Source organism: Hirundo rustica, chromosome 6, assembly GCF_015227805.2.
Source record: "Hirundo rustica isolate bHirRus1 chromosome 6, bHirRus1.pri.v3, whole genome shotgun sequence".
Lineage (NCBI taxonomy): Eukaryota > Metazoa > Chordata > Aves > Passeriformes > Hirundinidae > Hirundo > Hirundo rustica.
The window spans coordinates 33,295,317-33,309,250 of record NC_053455.1 but is presented as its reverse complement, the minus strand read 5'-3'; the positions used below and the strand labels follow the sequence as shown (position 1 = coordinate 33,309,250).

The 13,934-nt window shown below is 42.1% G+C and overlaps 2 protein-coding genes across 2 annotated transcripts in view; one reads left to right on the top strand and one right to left on the bottom strand.

Annotated features, from left to right (window-relative positions):
• Positions 1 to 8,932, bottom strand: part of AVEN (apoptosis and caspase activation inhibitor) — an 86,030-nt gene extending 77,098 nt beyond the window's left edge. The window contains exon 1 of the mRNA XM_040067562.1: positions 8,693 to 8,932. Coding sequence (XP_039923496.1) covers positions 8,693 to 8,932 — 240 coding nt within the window. The remainder of the gene's footprint in view (positions 1 to 8,692) is intronic.
• CHRM5 (cholinergic receptor muscarinic 5) overlaps positions 1 to 13,934 on the top strand; it is a 44,434-nt gene that overhangs the window by 27,104 nt on the left and 3,396 nt on the right. The window lies entirely within an intron of this gene.

Sequence of the window (13,934 nt, the reverse complement as noted above, 5' to 3'; positions counted from 1 at the left end):
GATGTTTCTATGTTCACAGTCTCTTCATATTGCCACAGTGACCTTATCTCTCAGAAACAGAAACAATTTACTTTCTTATTGTTCACCTATCAGAGCTCCTCCAGTACAGATTCAAGTTTCTACTATAAACATATTTTTAAACTTGAGGGAAAAAGGAAAAAAGCTAAAGCTTTTTTTTTTTTTTTTCCTTTAGACTTAAGGAAGGAAGAGCCTTGACTCAAAGGTTCTTTCATGAAAAGAAAAAAAGAAAAATATCCTACAAAGAGTAATCCTCTTCACTAGTTTGCTCTATTGGTGACCTTTAGAGAGATCCACCAAAGCTGAAGAGAAGCTTAATTAGCAGAAAGGGCAGCTGAGAGAACAGGTAGCATGAAGAAAAAAGCTTCTAGTCTTTATTGTACGGGATGAGAATTTTTGAACGAGGGATGAAATACTAAAACTGGTTCATATATGTTGGATACTGGAACTCAGCACTCTGAGTTAGCTAAAGATAGAATTAGCCAAGAGAGAAATCCCAATCGGAAACCAATGCTTTGCCTAACAGGAATGAGGCTCCAGTTAAAGGCAAAAACATCTCATCAAGTACACAAGAAAGAGACTCGTGCTTGAAGTTTCTACATAAAATTGTTACTGCTTCAACAGCCACAAAGTATGGTTCTAGAAACCATCATAACTTCAATAGCAAAAAATATTTCTCCTTCCTTGATTTTCAAATCTGTTCTGGGTAATTCAAACAGCTTAGTCATGTGACTGTGACATGGTATGTACTATCACCCTCTAAAATATGTAACTTGTAGATAAAGAGTATAAACAAAGGTTCCTCTCTAAAAATAATCACTGGAGTTGCAGAATCTCAATATGAAATACCAGAAGAAAAAAGTCTAGATCCTGAAAAGTTCTTATGTTCAAACCTATTTACTGCTGAAGAAAAGAGCATGACTCATATTTAGACATAACATCTACAAAAAGCCTAACATTAAACAAAGCTCAAACAATTCTACACAAACAGAACAAAACTTATCAAGAGTTCATGGAGAACTCCACTTCTGTGCATTGTATCTCCATGTTTATTCTGTCACTATCAGCCTCTTGAGATGCTCAGTGTTGCAGTGCTGTTTCATATTTGAATCATCATTATGAAACTGTTTCATAACTATACCAGAGTAGTATAATACCATGGATGTTTTCAAATACCTGTCTCTGCATTCACTCAAAAAAATACCCTTTGTTATTTTTATATCAAATTTGAATTGAACTTACTGCAGATATTTTAGAAAGCACCACTCAAAATTCTGACATCCCTTCCTCATTCACCTCCAACCTTTTTTGGAAGAGGGTGGAGGGAGAAATCCTGTGAAAGATATTTTTCTAAATAGCCTTAGAGAACATGCGCCCCTAAATCCAACATGCAGCTTGAGATGAAGTAGTGAAGAATCATTGTCCAAGGTCCTCAATGCTGCAATGCCACACTTAAAACACCAGGATGTTAAAATCTAATTTTATTTTGCAACTGGTCTGGAGTATAATTTAAAAAATAAGAGTTATCACACAATGATGTTCCTAGACCCTGAAGTTAACACTGATGAAAATTAAAAAGTAATTTAGAACTTTCTGAGAGTGCAAGTGCACTGAAATTACCAACAAGGACTGGGCTATAACTGCTGGGATGCCCTACAATCCCATGATTTTATGTGCCCATCATATCCTTACATGCTACAAAATTTGCACTGGTGAGCCAACTTAGGCGCACACAGAGCAGTAACTGCAGGAAAACTTTGCATCCAGTGTTCAGCTGTCTGGACAACTGGTGGAGAACTTCAACTGTGACTCCATCAGGAGTGAAACCACATTGAGTCTGCTAATATTACACCCAAGTGTAACCCACAAGGCAAATTTGCATCAAAACCCCATCCTTGACAGTAATTCAAACTAAGAGCCACACCAAAAATACTGAAGGAATTAGTTTTTCTCATTAGCACATTTTTAAAATTTTGTCTCTACAAAAACATTTTACTCTGAGACAATAATCCTTTAACATCCTTGCTAAAAATTTGGTTGAAGTGGAAGAAAAAGAAATACTGAGGATGGGATAATTTGCACTTCCATTGCTTCCATGGGCATGCCACCTTTGGTTACAAATTAACAGAAACATAATACATAAGTGAAGTCAGAAAAGCAGCATAATGTGAATAATGCAGTCTGAATCAGGACACTGAAGAAAAACCAAAACCAAACCAAACCAACCAAACAAACAAAAAAAACCCCCACAAACAAACAAACAACAAAAAAACCCCAAAAACCAAACCAACAACAACAACAAAACCCCCAAAAACAAATTTAAAAAAAAAAAAAAAACCCAACAACAAATAAACCAACAGCAACAAAAAAACCACCACAACCAAGCCAGCCAGCAAAACTCCCTAGTTTGGGCTATTTCAGGGTTAAGAAGAGAGACTGTACAATCTCTAATGTAGAATTATCCTCTGGGAAAAGAGAAACAGGAATAGAAACAGGAATAGAACCTTAAGGCAAGGTTCTTACACACTCCAGCAGATTTATGGTTTTACAGCAGTATTACAGTGTTGACCTGCAGAAAAGTTGAATTCTTATTTTCAAAAATAAAACAAATAAACAAACTAACAGGAAAAACCCAACCCTCCCCCTCAGGCCCCCTACATATACATAATACAGAGGAATTGCATACATGAAAGAGAACAGTGGGAAATAAATGGACACCCCTCTATGCCTTACTACAAAACATTGAATCACATAGGCTTGAAATCCTGTGATTTCAGGTGAAAACCTGAAAGAAATACTCTTCTGTACTTTTTAAAACTCTCTAAATCACCACTGAATCAACCACCACCACTGGTTTGATTTTTTATTTTTTTTTTTAAGTACAGCGAAACCTGACTGCTACAAAAGACTGTGCAGCACTATTTGACTGGCTGGAAACCCAAAACAGGGCTCCTGAAACTACCCAGTCACTTTTGTGAGGAAAAACAGCAGCAGTACGCATGGCATAATTTTTTAAACAAATTCATCACTTCTACAAATTTGTTGATAATTCAGCAGAAGTACTTGCTGCCTCTCACTTGATGAGCCAAACAAACCCCTGTATTGTGCTATATGGAACACTCATCCCAGTAGCACAAGATTTTTAGCTCAGAACTACTAAGTGTACCCTTCCTACAAATAGCTTTCCTTCACAGCTGCATTTCGAAGACCCAGGGGCAATAACTCATAATAACTCACAGGTACACGTGACTTTCACACGTGGTGCTACACGTTCAGAAAACATCACCCTGAGACGAGAAGAACATTCCAACCCCACGATGCGCACCCGTCCTGACTCCTCACCAAGTAATTCCGTCCCGGCACGGGAGCCGCCAGCGCCAAGGGGCGAGCTGCCGGCACCACCTACTGGTACCTTACAGCACGGGTTCATCGCATGGATGGATGCATGCATGGATGGATGCATGCATGCATTCTTAACCTGTGGAGATTTAGTTCTTCCCGAAATTCTAACATCTTCACTTAAATATGACGGGAAGATCTTCTCCAGTATTCAATTAATTGCCATTTTATATTTCCTCTGAATAAAATCCACAGCACACACACTAGATAATTACATCTAAATAAGATTATGATTGAAAGCTGTGTTTCACACAACTAATCAAACATGCAGCCAGTTACTTCTTTAAGCTAGAAAATATTTCGAACAACTTGTTACCAAAAAGCTACCAAATTACTACCCCAGAGACTTGAGAGTAAAAAAATGAGGAACAAAAGCATTTAAGTAGGTGAGGACAGAAATGCACAGGCATCTAAAATATATTTTTAAAAAACCCTCAAGCTCTTTCCAAGGAAGTTACAGAAAAAAAGTTGGACATGAAGTTGCTCTGCAGCAATGATATTCACCTGTGCAATGGGATGCTCTCAATACAAATCTGTCAAGTTAGATCAGCAGGAAAGTTAGTAAAATATGCTGAATGAATAACAATAAATATCACTAAACCATTCCACACTAAACAATTAGGGACTATTTCGAAACTCTGGAGTCCTCAGCACTGTAAAAACCAGGTTCCTCCATTGCCTAGAAACCAAAAGGAATACATTAACTTTGGATGTATAAAAACCATTTATGTTTTTTTCCATTGCACAGACAGCCTTGAAAAAATAAAAGAAAAGTAAGTAGGGCTGTGACAAGTGGTTACACAGCAGGTCTACTGCGTAGGCTCAGTAACCTTCACCATACATATTCTTCTGTCCTGATTCCCATGTACTTCCTATACAAGCCATCTAATCCCTCAGTCACAAATTTTATTCTCAAGGCCCCAATTAAACCACTTCTTTCTTAATATTTTTTTTTTTTTTCTTGTCCTGCCTAAAATGGATCTCTTTGCAGCAACCTTTCTACTTTATGGAACATTGCTAACCAGGCCTTTCCAAGGCATTCTCTTCACCAAAAGGAAAAAAAAAAAAAAAAAAAAAAAAAAAAAAAAAAAAAAAAAAAAAAAAAAGAAGAGAGAGAAAGAACCAGGTTCTTCAGGCCTTTCCTCCTCAATCATATCCTCTTTGCATCTTTCTTCATTCCTTTCCCCTGAACTTTGCCTAGCTAGTCCCAGTCTTTCAAAAATAGAAATAGTTCTTCAACGTAATAGCATCACTAATTGATACCTTCTCATCCATTAAGCTGACAGTCCTCTTCTATAAAATTGCACCTTAATCAGTCACACATTGCTACAGATTTTTCCTACGTAGCGGTGGTTGTATTATATTTGACCTTGAATCACACTCAAATGCAGGCTGTTTCTTCTATTTGTTGAGACTGTGTTCTGTGCTCCACCCTCCTGCCAGCTTAGCACTGTCTGCAAATTTTAACACTGTATATTTTAATCCTTCCCTGCAATTATTAATAGAAAACTGAACAAGAGCAGATATAGAATGAAGCCTTGCAGAATCCCATTTAACAACAGTTTGACAACTCGACCACGACAGTAGAGAAACTCCTGAGAAAGGAAGCCCTTCACACCTCATTAGTAATTAAGTACAGCTTACAAATAGATGTACATTAATCTAAGTAAGTTTTTTCTAGTTGCTTTTGAGAACATTAACACAAAATGTCAAAAGACATTTTGCAGTTTTTTTGCAACTTTTTGCAGTTGCTTAGATTGTAAAGGGTTAGTTCATATTAATTGAAAATTTATCTAATTAACAGCATTAGATGTTCTCTTAGATCACTTCTATATGTGCATGGACACAAGAATTAAGACATAATAAATACTACATAAATGTGATGCAATCTTGAAACTAACCACACATGAGAAAGACTGCACTAAAATCCATCTGTTAAACTCCATTTTATAACAATAAAATGTTTACTGCAACACTGCGCAAAGCCAGAAAGGGAACATTGAAACAGACCTGCCAATTCCAACTGCACTGAAGTTGTAGCATGCGTCACATGCACACTCAGTCTATCATTGTTAAAAGAATCTCATACATTGCAAATGTAATGAACATAAAAAACAAAAGAAAATCTTCTTAAGCCACCACTTCCACTCCCCCCCCCCCCCCCAAAAAAAAAATGTGGTCAAAGAGCGTCAAAATAAAACCCAGCATCATATCCACAATCTCAGAAAGATTTTAACATACTGTATCTCATAGAGAGAGCAATTTTAAAATTCTGACAGTACAGAAAACAAGAATTCTGAGTTAGACCAAAAGTGGGAGATAATATTGGACCAATGCCAATTGTACCTTTTACTTTAAGCATTATAATGCCACATTTTACTAAAAATGAGTCATTTCAAAGGTGTTTTATTTAACATAGCATAGATGAGCAAAAGAAGACTGAAACAATGGAAAAATATTCAAGATGACATATCTACAAAGAAATCTGCCATTTGGTAAACCAGCTGGCCTTAATTAGATATTCATTTTTGAAGGGAGGACACAGGATCTTCAGTAATCAAAACAGTTAAATCAACATGCACACTAGTTACAAAAAGACATAACAAGTGGAAGATCCTTTTCCCTCTTCACAAGGAGTAAGAACACTTTTTCTCATGGTTTCTAAATCAATTTCATGTGTGAGAGAGGCAGCATCCTGTTTCAAAAGTGGAGCTGGGAATTTACTCAGAGAGCCACCTTCTCAAGAGTGGACAGAAGCTTTCTTCTCCAAGATTCTGATCCACAGCTGGAGATACCATGCAAGACATGAATACAAACACAGCACCTAATCTCCTTCTCCCTTAGCACGCTGCTAAGGAGGGGAGAAACTGACTTAGCAATTTCTGGGTCTTCCCAGGCTATGCCAATAACAACAGCTGATCAGCCATGACCAAAACCAAAGAATTACAGGACCCCTGCAGCAGCCTAAAGCACGCAGTATGCAGTCTTTATGTGCCACCACAACACTTTCTTCTCCCTCTTGTACAGGTCAGAAATAAAGTACTCCCATAGCTTCAAATGCAAGCTTAGGAGCCATTAAATAAGAACATCCAAAACACAACATTTTAAGACTAGCAGCGCTTTTACATGAATGCAATTGACTAAGAAATATTGCTGCCAAAATATTATGCAATCTAATGCCAATTTCTACTTCACTGTAAAAAAAAAAAAAAAAAAAAAAAAAAAAAAAAAAAAAAAAAAAATTTCTGAAAAGACTCCAGCATCTCAGCACACAGTAAGGAAAGGGAATGTGGTAAGACCATCATGCTCCCTGCTTTATTACCTGATTTTCCAAGATTCCAATTCACACATCACCACTTCAGGAGATTTGCCACCTGTTGCTGAAAGACAGCAGGGTCTTGACACACAAAATGCTTACTCTGGGCCAAGCATTCTATCATTGAGGTGGTGCACTCTTGTAACACAAGTCACTCTGCTGAACAGAGAGAACACTAAGGAACTGGGATTAAAAGGGTGAAACTCTCTGTCAGATAAATGCTGGCTATACTGATAGAAGGAAGAGGTGAGGCCTGCCCCGCTCCACAAATGGTGAACTATGAGATTGGCTCAGAGGTAGCACTAAAATTCAGCAGCTGCAGGCTAGCACAGCTGCTGATGCTATGGCTGGATTGCTGGAAGCAAGCCCCATCCAAGCTGCTAAACACAGAGTTTGTAGCAGGTGCGCTAAGAGACCATTCAGTGCTTAACGTCAAAATCCTCCAGTGCAGGAAGAGCATTACATTTGAACAATCTTTAGCAGAGTTCTCAGAAAATCTTAGCTATTGCTTCACTTTTAAAATCCCAAACCATAATAGTCTTGGCCAAAAATAAAGTCACTGCGCTAGGCTAAGACAAAGAGCATATCCAAGTCACCAACAGAGTGATCAGTGGCAAAACATATTGTAATGTGTCCCAAAAGAAAAAATTTTAATTGCAGGGCTGAATGAGCTGGGAAAAAAATCAGTCCAGGATAGAAATGCTTCTGCAGCTTATGAGGGAGCACAGTTTTTTCACATCCAGGATCCAAATCTGTCCACAAACACCAGTGTGAATTCAGCAATTTATATTGCTTAAATGGGAAAGCACTGACCAGTATTCTACGTAACTGCACCAACTGAGCTGCAATTTTATCTCCCAAAACATGAGCAGTATGTAACTAAATACAATAACAAAATCAGTATTTTTTATTTTTAAAATCCACCAGCAAGCACGGGAGTTCTAATACAGATAAAACACTGGCTGGGTTCAACTGAAGCCATGGCATCATAAAAGTCAAAGTGAATCTAATCAACATGATGCTGGAATTGAGGTAGCATCTGGTCCATCTACATTAGGACTCCCAGTGCTGCCAACATCAATTAGTATTAGGTCATCAATGCAATCTCTTTGCCAATTCAGGGACAACTATGATTTCTATGTTGCAACAACGCTAAAAGTAGCAAGACAATCTGAATGAAGTAGTCAAAGCATTTTTTGGTGGAAACTCTTTTTGAAGGCACAGTGTTGATCTCAGTACCATGGCGAGTTAGAGAACACATTTCAATACCTCCACAGGAAATTGCCTATGTAGTTGTGGTACACAAGGGTATGTCTGCGCTTTTAATCTGCTTAAACATTTTATAATGGGTCGAAGCACAGCTATCAATTTCTATTAATGACAAGTGATAACCAGTGAATATCCCTTATGTAAGGTGTGCTCTGTTACCATGTCTTCACTGCGAGAACCACAGGCTGGACAAGACACATGCTCATTTCAGCTGCCCATCGTTATCGTTAAGGCTGGAAAGGATCTCTAAGATGGTCCGAGTCCAACCATTAAAACAACTGTGCTAAAAATGCTCAACAATTCTTCATCTCTATTTGCAAACTGAGGATATATTTCTTCAGATGCATTTTTCAAACAAGACTTTTTATCTTTTCAGCGCAAAATTAGACACAGAATTCGGCAAGAAAAGCCCTGCGTATGCCGCACCGGAGGGCGTAGGGCGAGCTGTCCCAGAAAGGAAGAGATCACAAGGAGGCTGCAGCTGCCGAGCTGTCGCGGGCGGTACCGCCGGCACCCCAACCCACCGCTGCCAGCCTGGCTCCACCTCGGGGAGGGGAGGAGAGGGGAGAGGAGGAGCTGGGGAGGGGAGGGTCGCGCCCCCAGCCCAAGGGCCGCCCCGGGGCCCCGCAGGCTCAGCTCCGCCTCTCCCCGCTGCTGCTGCTGCGGTGGGCGGGCTCTCCTCCTGCTTACCCGCCGGTGCTGCTCGGCGCCGGGCGGTGCCGCTGCCCCGCGACCTCGAGGCTCTCGCCTGCCCCGTCCCCCGCCTCCTCGGTGCCCGTAAGCGCCGCCTCTTCCCCGGCACCCGCCTCCTCCGCGCCCGCGGCCGTCCCCGCCGCCTCCTTCCGTCGCCGCGTCGGACGCGCCGCCGCGCCGCCGGCCGTGCCGGGCCCCTTCCCTGCGGGGCCGGCTGCCTCCCCGCTCCGCCTGCATGGCCGGGCTCTCCTGCTGCGGGCCGCCGGGGCCGCGCCCGTCCCGCCCACTGCCGGAAAGGGCCGCTCGCCCGGGCCCGGGGAGATGGCGGCGGCGCGGCGTCGGCAGCGCCCCCTGCGGGCGGCGGGCGCGAGCGGCGGCAGGGCCCGCAGTGCGGGCCGGACCTCCTGCCGGTACCGAGGAGCGAGGAGGGCGTCCACATGTATGAATAAAAGGAGAAAAAACGTGTAGTTAGTGTTTAGAAAATAGTGCTCTTAGCTAGAGCTCTTAGGTGAATTGTTTAGGTTGGAAAAGACCTTGGATATTACTTAGTCCAGTTGTTAACCCTGCACTGCCACTTAAGCCATGTTCATAAGCCCCACGTGCGGGCATCTTTTAAATACCTCCAGGGAAAGTGATCCTATTGCTTCCCTGGGCAGCCAGTTCCAGTGCCTAACCATCCTCTTGGTGAAGAAATTTACCTAATACCCCATGTAAATTTCCTCTGGTGCAGCTTGAGGCTGTCTTGTCACTTGCTACCAGGGAGAAGAAACCAATCCTCATCTCACTACAACTTCGTTTGAGGCTGTTGGAGAGCGTGATGAGGTCTCCCCTGAGCCACCTTTTCTCCAGACTAACCAAATGCATGTCCCTCAGATGCTCCTCACAGGACTTGTGCTCCAGACCCTTCCCCACCTCTGCTGCCCTTCTCTGGCCACACTCCAGCTCCTCAATGTCCTTGTAGTGAGGGGCCCGAAGCTGGATGCAGGACTCGAGCTGTGGCCTCACCAGTGCCAAGTACAGAGTGGGCAATGATCGCTGCCGTGCTATTGCTGATACGGGCCAGGATGCCACTGGCCTTTTTGGCCACCTGGGCACACACTGGCTCATGTTCAGCTGCTGTCAACCAGCACTTCCAGAACCTTTTCCACTAGGCAGCTTTCCAGCCACGTTTCACCCAGCCTGTAGAGCTGCATGTGATTATTATGACCCAAGTGCAAGACCTTTGCTTTCTGTAGCAAATGAGGGAAAAAGCAACGGACCCCAAGCTGACAAGGTGTTACACAGATGCCTGCACTACGTGAACCCCAAGAGATGACTGCAGCCTCGCCTCTTGAGGAGCATCCTCCTCTCAGGACACAGAGCAGAGACGCGGGAACAGCTTTGTGCCATAGTGCTAGACTGGTTTGTCCTGCTCTTCTTAAACTAAGCAGGCACCCATGCTGCTCTTGGGGAACATATAGCCCGAGTTTACCAGTTTCCTAACACCAGCTAGCCTGATCCCTCTTGAACACTCAGGATGTCGTTTGACAACACATTAAACCATCAGTCTGGTCTGGAAGGGTTTTTAAACCCAGGATTCGTTCCAGAAAACTGTGACCAAAACTCCCATTTTGTGAAATCGTGGGTTGTACTGTAGCTGCACAACTACCTGTGTTGTGGGCTGTGGAGTTCTGGGGCACAGTGGGCAGCAAATCCGCAAATTAACTTAGCACATAAGCAAATAAATAAATAAAGTAACAGAGCAGCATTGGCAAGCACATTGCAAAGATATCCAAGCAATACTCATGCAGCCACCACAGGTCTGACAGACCCAGAATGAGACAGAGCTAATAAAACCTGGTGAACCCAAGCTGTGCCTGCATCTGTGGTGCAATTAATCTGTGACATGAACAATCTGCCTGCAGATAACTGTAAGCTGACTTTATGTACAAATTTAACAACTCACATTAATTAGTACTTACAGATAGATTGAAAAAAATATCACTACTACTTGGCAGCACATAACAAATACCATTACAACTCACAAGTGTGAACATCACACATTAATAATTATGAGACAAAGCAAAGTCATGATACTGTACGTATGCATTTTGATTTTATAATTCAGTTTTGATCTCCCTATTATTAACATCTCTTATGATAGACAATTAACACAAATTATGTTACCATAGCACACAAAAGTCCCACTCACAGGCTCTATTACCATGAGTGATACACAAATAGATGAAAAAAGATAGTGCCACAAAGTGTTGACACCGACCTACTAAACAAAAGAGGATAGAGTATGATGAGATGGTGAGAATGGTCAACATGCCAAGAAGACATCTTTGCATATACTAGTAAATCAGCTGTTGTCAACTTTATAGACATCACAGTAAAATAGCCCATTAGGGAGGGAAGGCTTGCATGATGATAAAAAACAGTGCTTTTTTATTAAGAAATGATTAAGGAATTGATTAAGAAATAATGTCGTTTCCATAACATATTATCAGTATTTCTCCAACCCATATCAGTTTAAACCAAGAATATCTGTGTCACAACAACAACAACCATTTCTGCTTCTCCTGTTGCTCTGAAGTCTGCAATCCACACAGTGTGGTTTGAGCAGTCTTTCTTCTTAATTGCTAGTGTTAGGGCATGTAAGTGACCTGAGGGGGGAGGTGGGCACTTGCTATCTATGGCAAAGACAAAGCATTACAGGCCACAGCATCTATACAATTTCCAGTCTTCCCTCTTCTGAGGCAAGTGCCATCTTCTGGCAAAATAAGGCAGAAAGTTGAAACCATCGGTAATTCTTCTACATGGCTGCTCAAACCCAGGTGTTAGGCAAATCTAGTTTGTAAAGGTTTATTCATTCATGTGCCTGATATTCATGGCTGTGCCTTTTAAAGACCAACTCTAGCCTTAGCTGATAGTCCAAGGCCAGCTGCTCTGCTGGTAAGGCCTGTTGAAGAAAACTAGAAATGAGAGACTCCCTCTCCTTTTCCTTGGGAGGTGCTTTTAAGCTAGGGTTGTACCACTGGCCCTCACCAGCGCTACATTGCAGCCAGGCAGGCACTACATCTACACCTGGCCTTCTGTCTCCTCAGTCCTGGCTCAGATCCTGGCTCAGACCTGTGGGCTGGGCTTCCTGGCTTGGTCTCAGACCTACCTCATCACTACAGACTTGCTGTGCGAGCACCGGGCTATCACTGTCTCTGGCCTTCTCATGAACCAAATGTGCTTCTCCACATCCTGTGACTTCTTTGTCAGGCCTCAGCTCTCATCTGCCTTGGCATTGTCCTCACCTTCCATCACAGAGTGAACAGCCCTCATTTTCCCTTGACATTCCCACACTAAACCCACTACCACACTGCCATGCTTGGAAATTTAGTCACATGGAGCTTTTAATGTGCAGAACAACTTTGCTGACTGTCCACAGGAAAAGAACCATAAGCCACCTGAGGGAGCAGAAACACAGATTCCTCTCTCATAGCTCAGCTACCTACCACAGCCATTCAGCTGCTCCACACACCTTTGTTTCACATGAAATGAATTTCTACCCTTCAAGTTTTTGTGAAGATTTTGTAAAGCCAGTGCATCAGCCATCAAGACAGCTCTGACTTGGGAGAGGTCTTTGCAGAATGCAGAACCAGGAGGAAATGTCTTTCTTGCATAGGACTAATTAGAACTGCTGTGACACTTCAGCTATTCTTTGGCTGATAGACTGACTCTGGAGGTTGAAGAGAGAGAGAGAACCAAGTGTACAGATGGCCAACATGTGTGTATTATGATTGTTACTAGTCTGAAAGGTCTATACATGATGAGAATCCTGTTGAATTAGGCTCAGTATCTGCTGTGTATGAGCAGAATACAGATGCAGGAACATTTAAATATAAAATGGGAGATGACAGACACACACAGATGGAGGAGAACCATTTTGAGAAGTACGATAGGCAGAAGTCTCCATCCATCAGGAAACTTACCATTATCCAGTTTCATCACAACAAGAGATCACCATTTAAGCAGGGTTTGAAGTAGAAACATGATACGCTTCTGTGGATATTTAGGATAGGTGGGGAAAAAAAGTAAAAGAAACAGTAAAAGCAAATAAGAATCATGGAATCGAAGAATCATCAAGGTTGGAAGATGTTGGAGTCCAAGGCATTCCTTTGGTTGCCCTGGAAGGTGGGAGACCTGGGCAGAGGGGTCTGGGACCTGACAGGGGGGTCTGGGACCCTGGCACAGAGCCCAGGAAGACACTGGCTTTGATCCCAGTCCATGGGAGAGGCTTCCTACATTGCAAGATGAATTACAGGCCACAAGAGTGTGAAAGATAGTAGTTTAGCGTATCACAGGGTGAAAAACAGTGGGTTTGGGTTTTTAGTATGGAAGTAGATGGGAGCAAGATGGAGAATTTTGGACGTTGTCTCTTGTTTCTTCTTTCTTCTTCCTTCACTCCAGTTTCTGTAGTGACAATGGCACAAAGTAGTTTAAGAAGATTGGGTCAAAGTAGAGATGACCTGTTTAGTATAGGTAGTAGGTATTGGCAAATAATGATAAATAAAGAGTACGTAACAATTAGTATAAGAGGCAGCAACAACCCAGTGCTGAGGGAGTCATCAGATGCCCGAGCAGCTGCACAGACCTTAGCTGGGCACTGAGAGAATTGTAAGATAAGAAGTAATAAACAAAGCGTGCAACCTTGAAAATCAGAACCTGAAGACTCCGTCTCTTTCTTGCGTCCAGCTCAGGGCTTTGCAAAAGGCAAAAATACTCTAAAGCCACCTGAATCTTGGGACAAAAACCCAAGAGAAAGAGACTCGTAAAATCAAGTCCAGAACCCAGAACTACCACTTTAATCCCTAAACCACTAAACCAGTGTCAGGCCCAGATACCTCTTAAAGACCTCTAAGGTTGGTGACCTCCCTGGATAAAGAGGACTATGAGAGAAAATTACATGCTTTTCTGAAAGTTCAACTAGTGGCTATTAAAAATTCTGTTCAGCTGGTGAGAGGCAGGACACAACTACTTGGTACAAAAGACAGATGTGGGAAAGAGATAGGCTGTAAAAGCTTGCACTTAATAAAAGACACTTGCCAAGGCCAAAGAAAACAATATTCTGAGAGTTAGGATGAAAGATGAAAACACAGAAAGGTGGTGTGGATGAGTAGGGAGGATCATATAACAGAGATCTGATGCAGAGAGAATCTTAAAGACTTAGAAATGGACTTTAATAGCTGATTCATGTGATAATTTC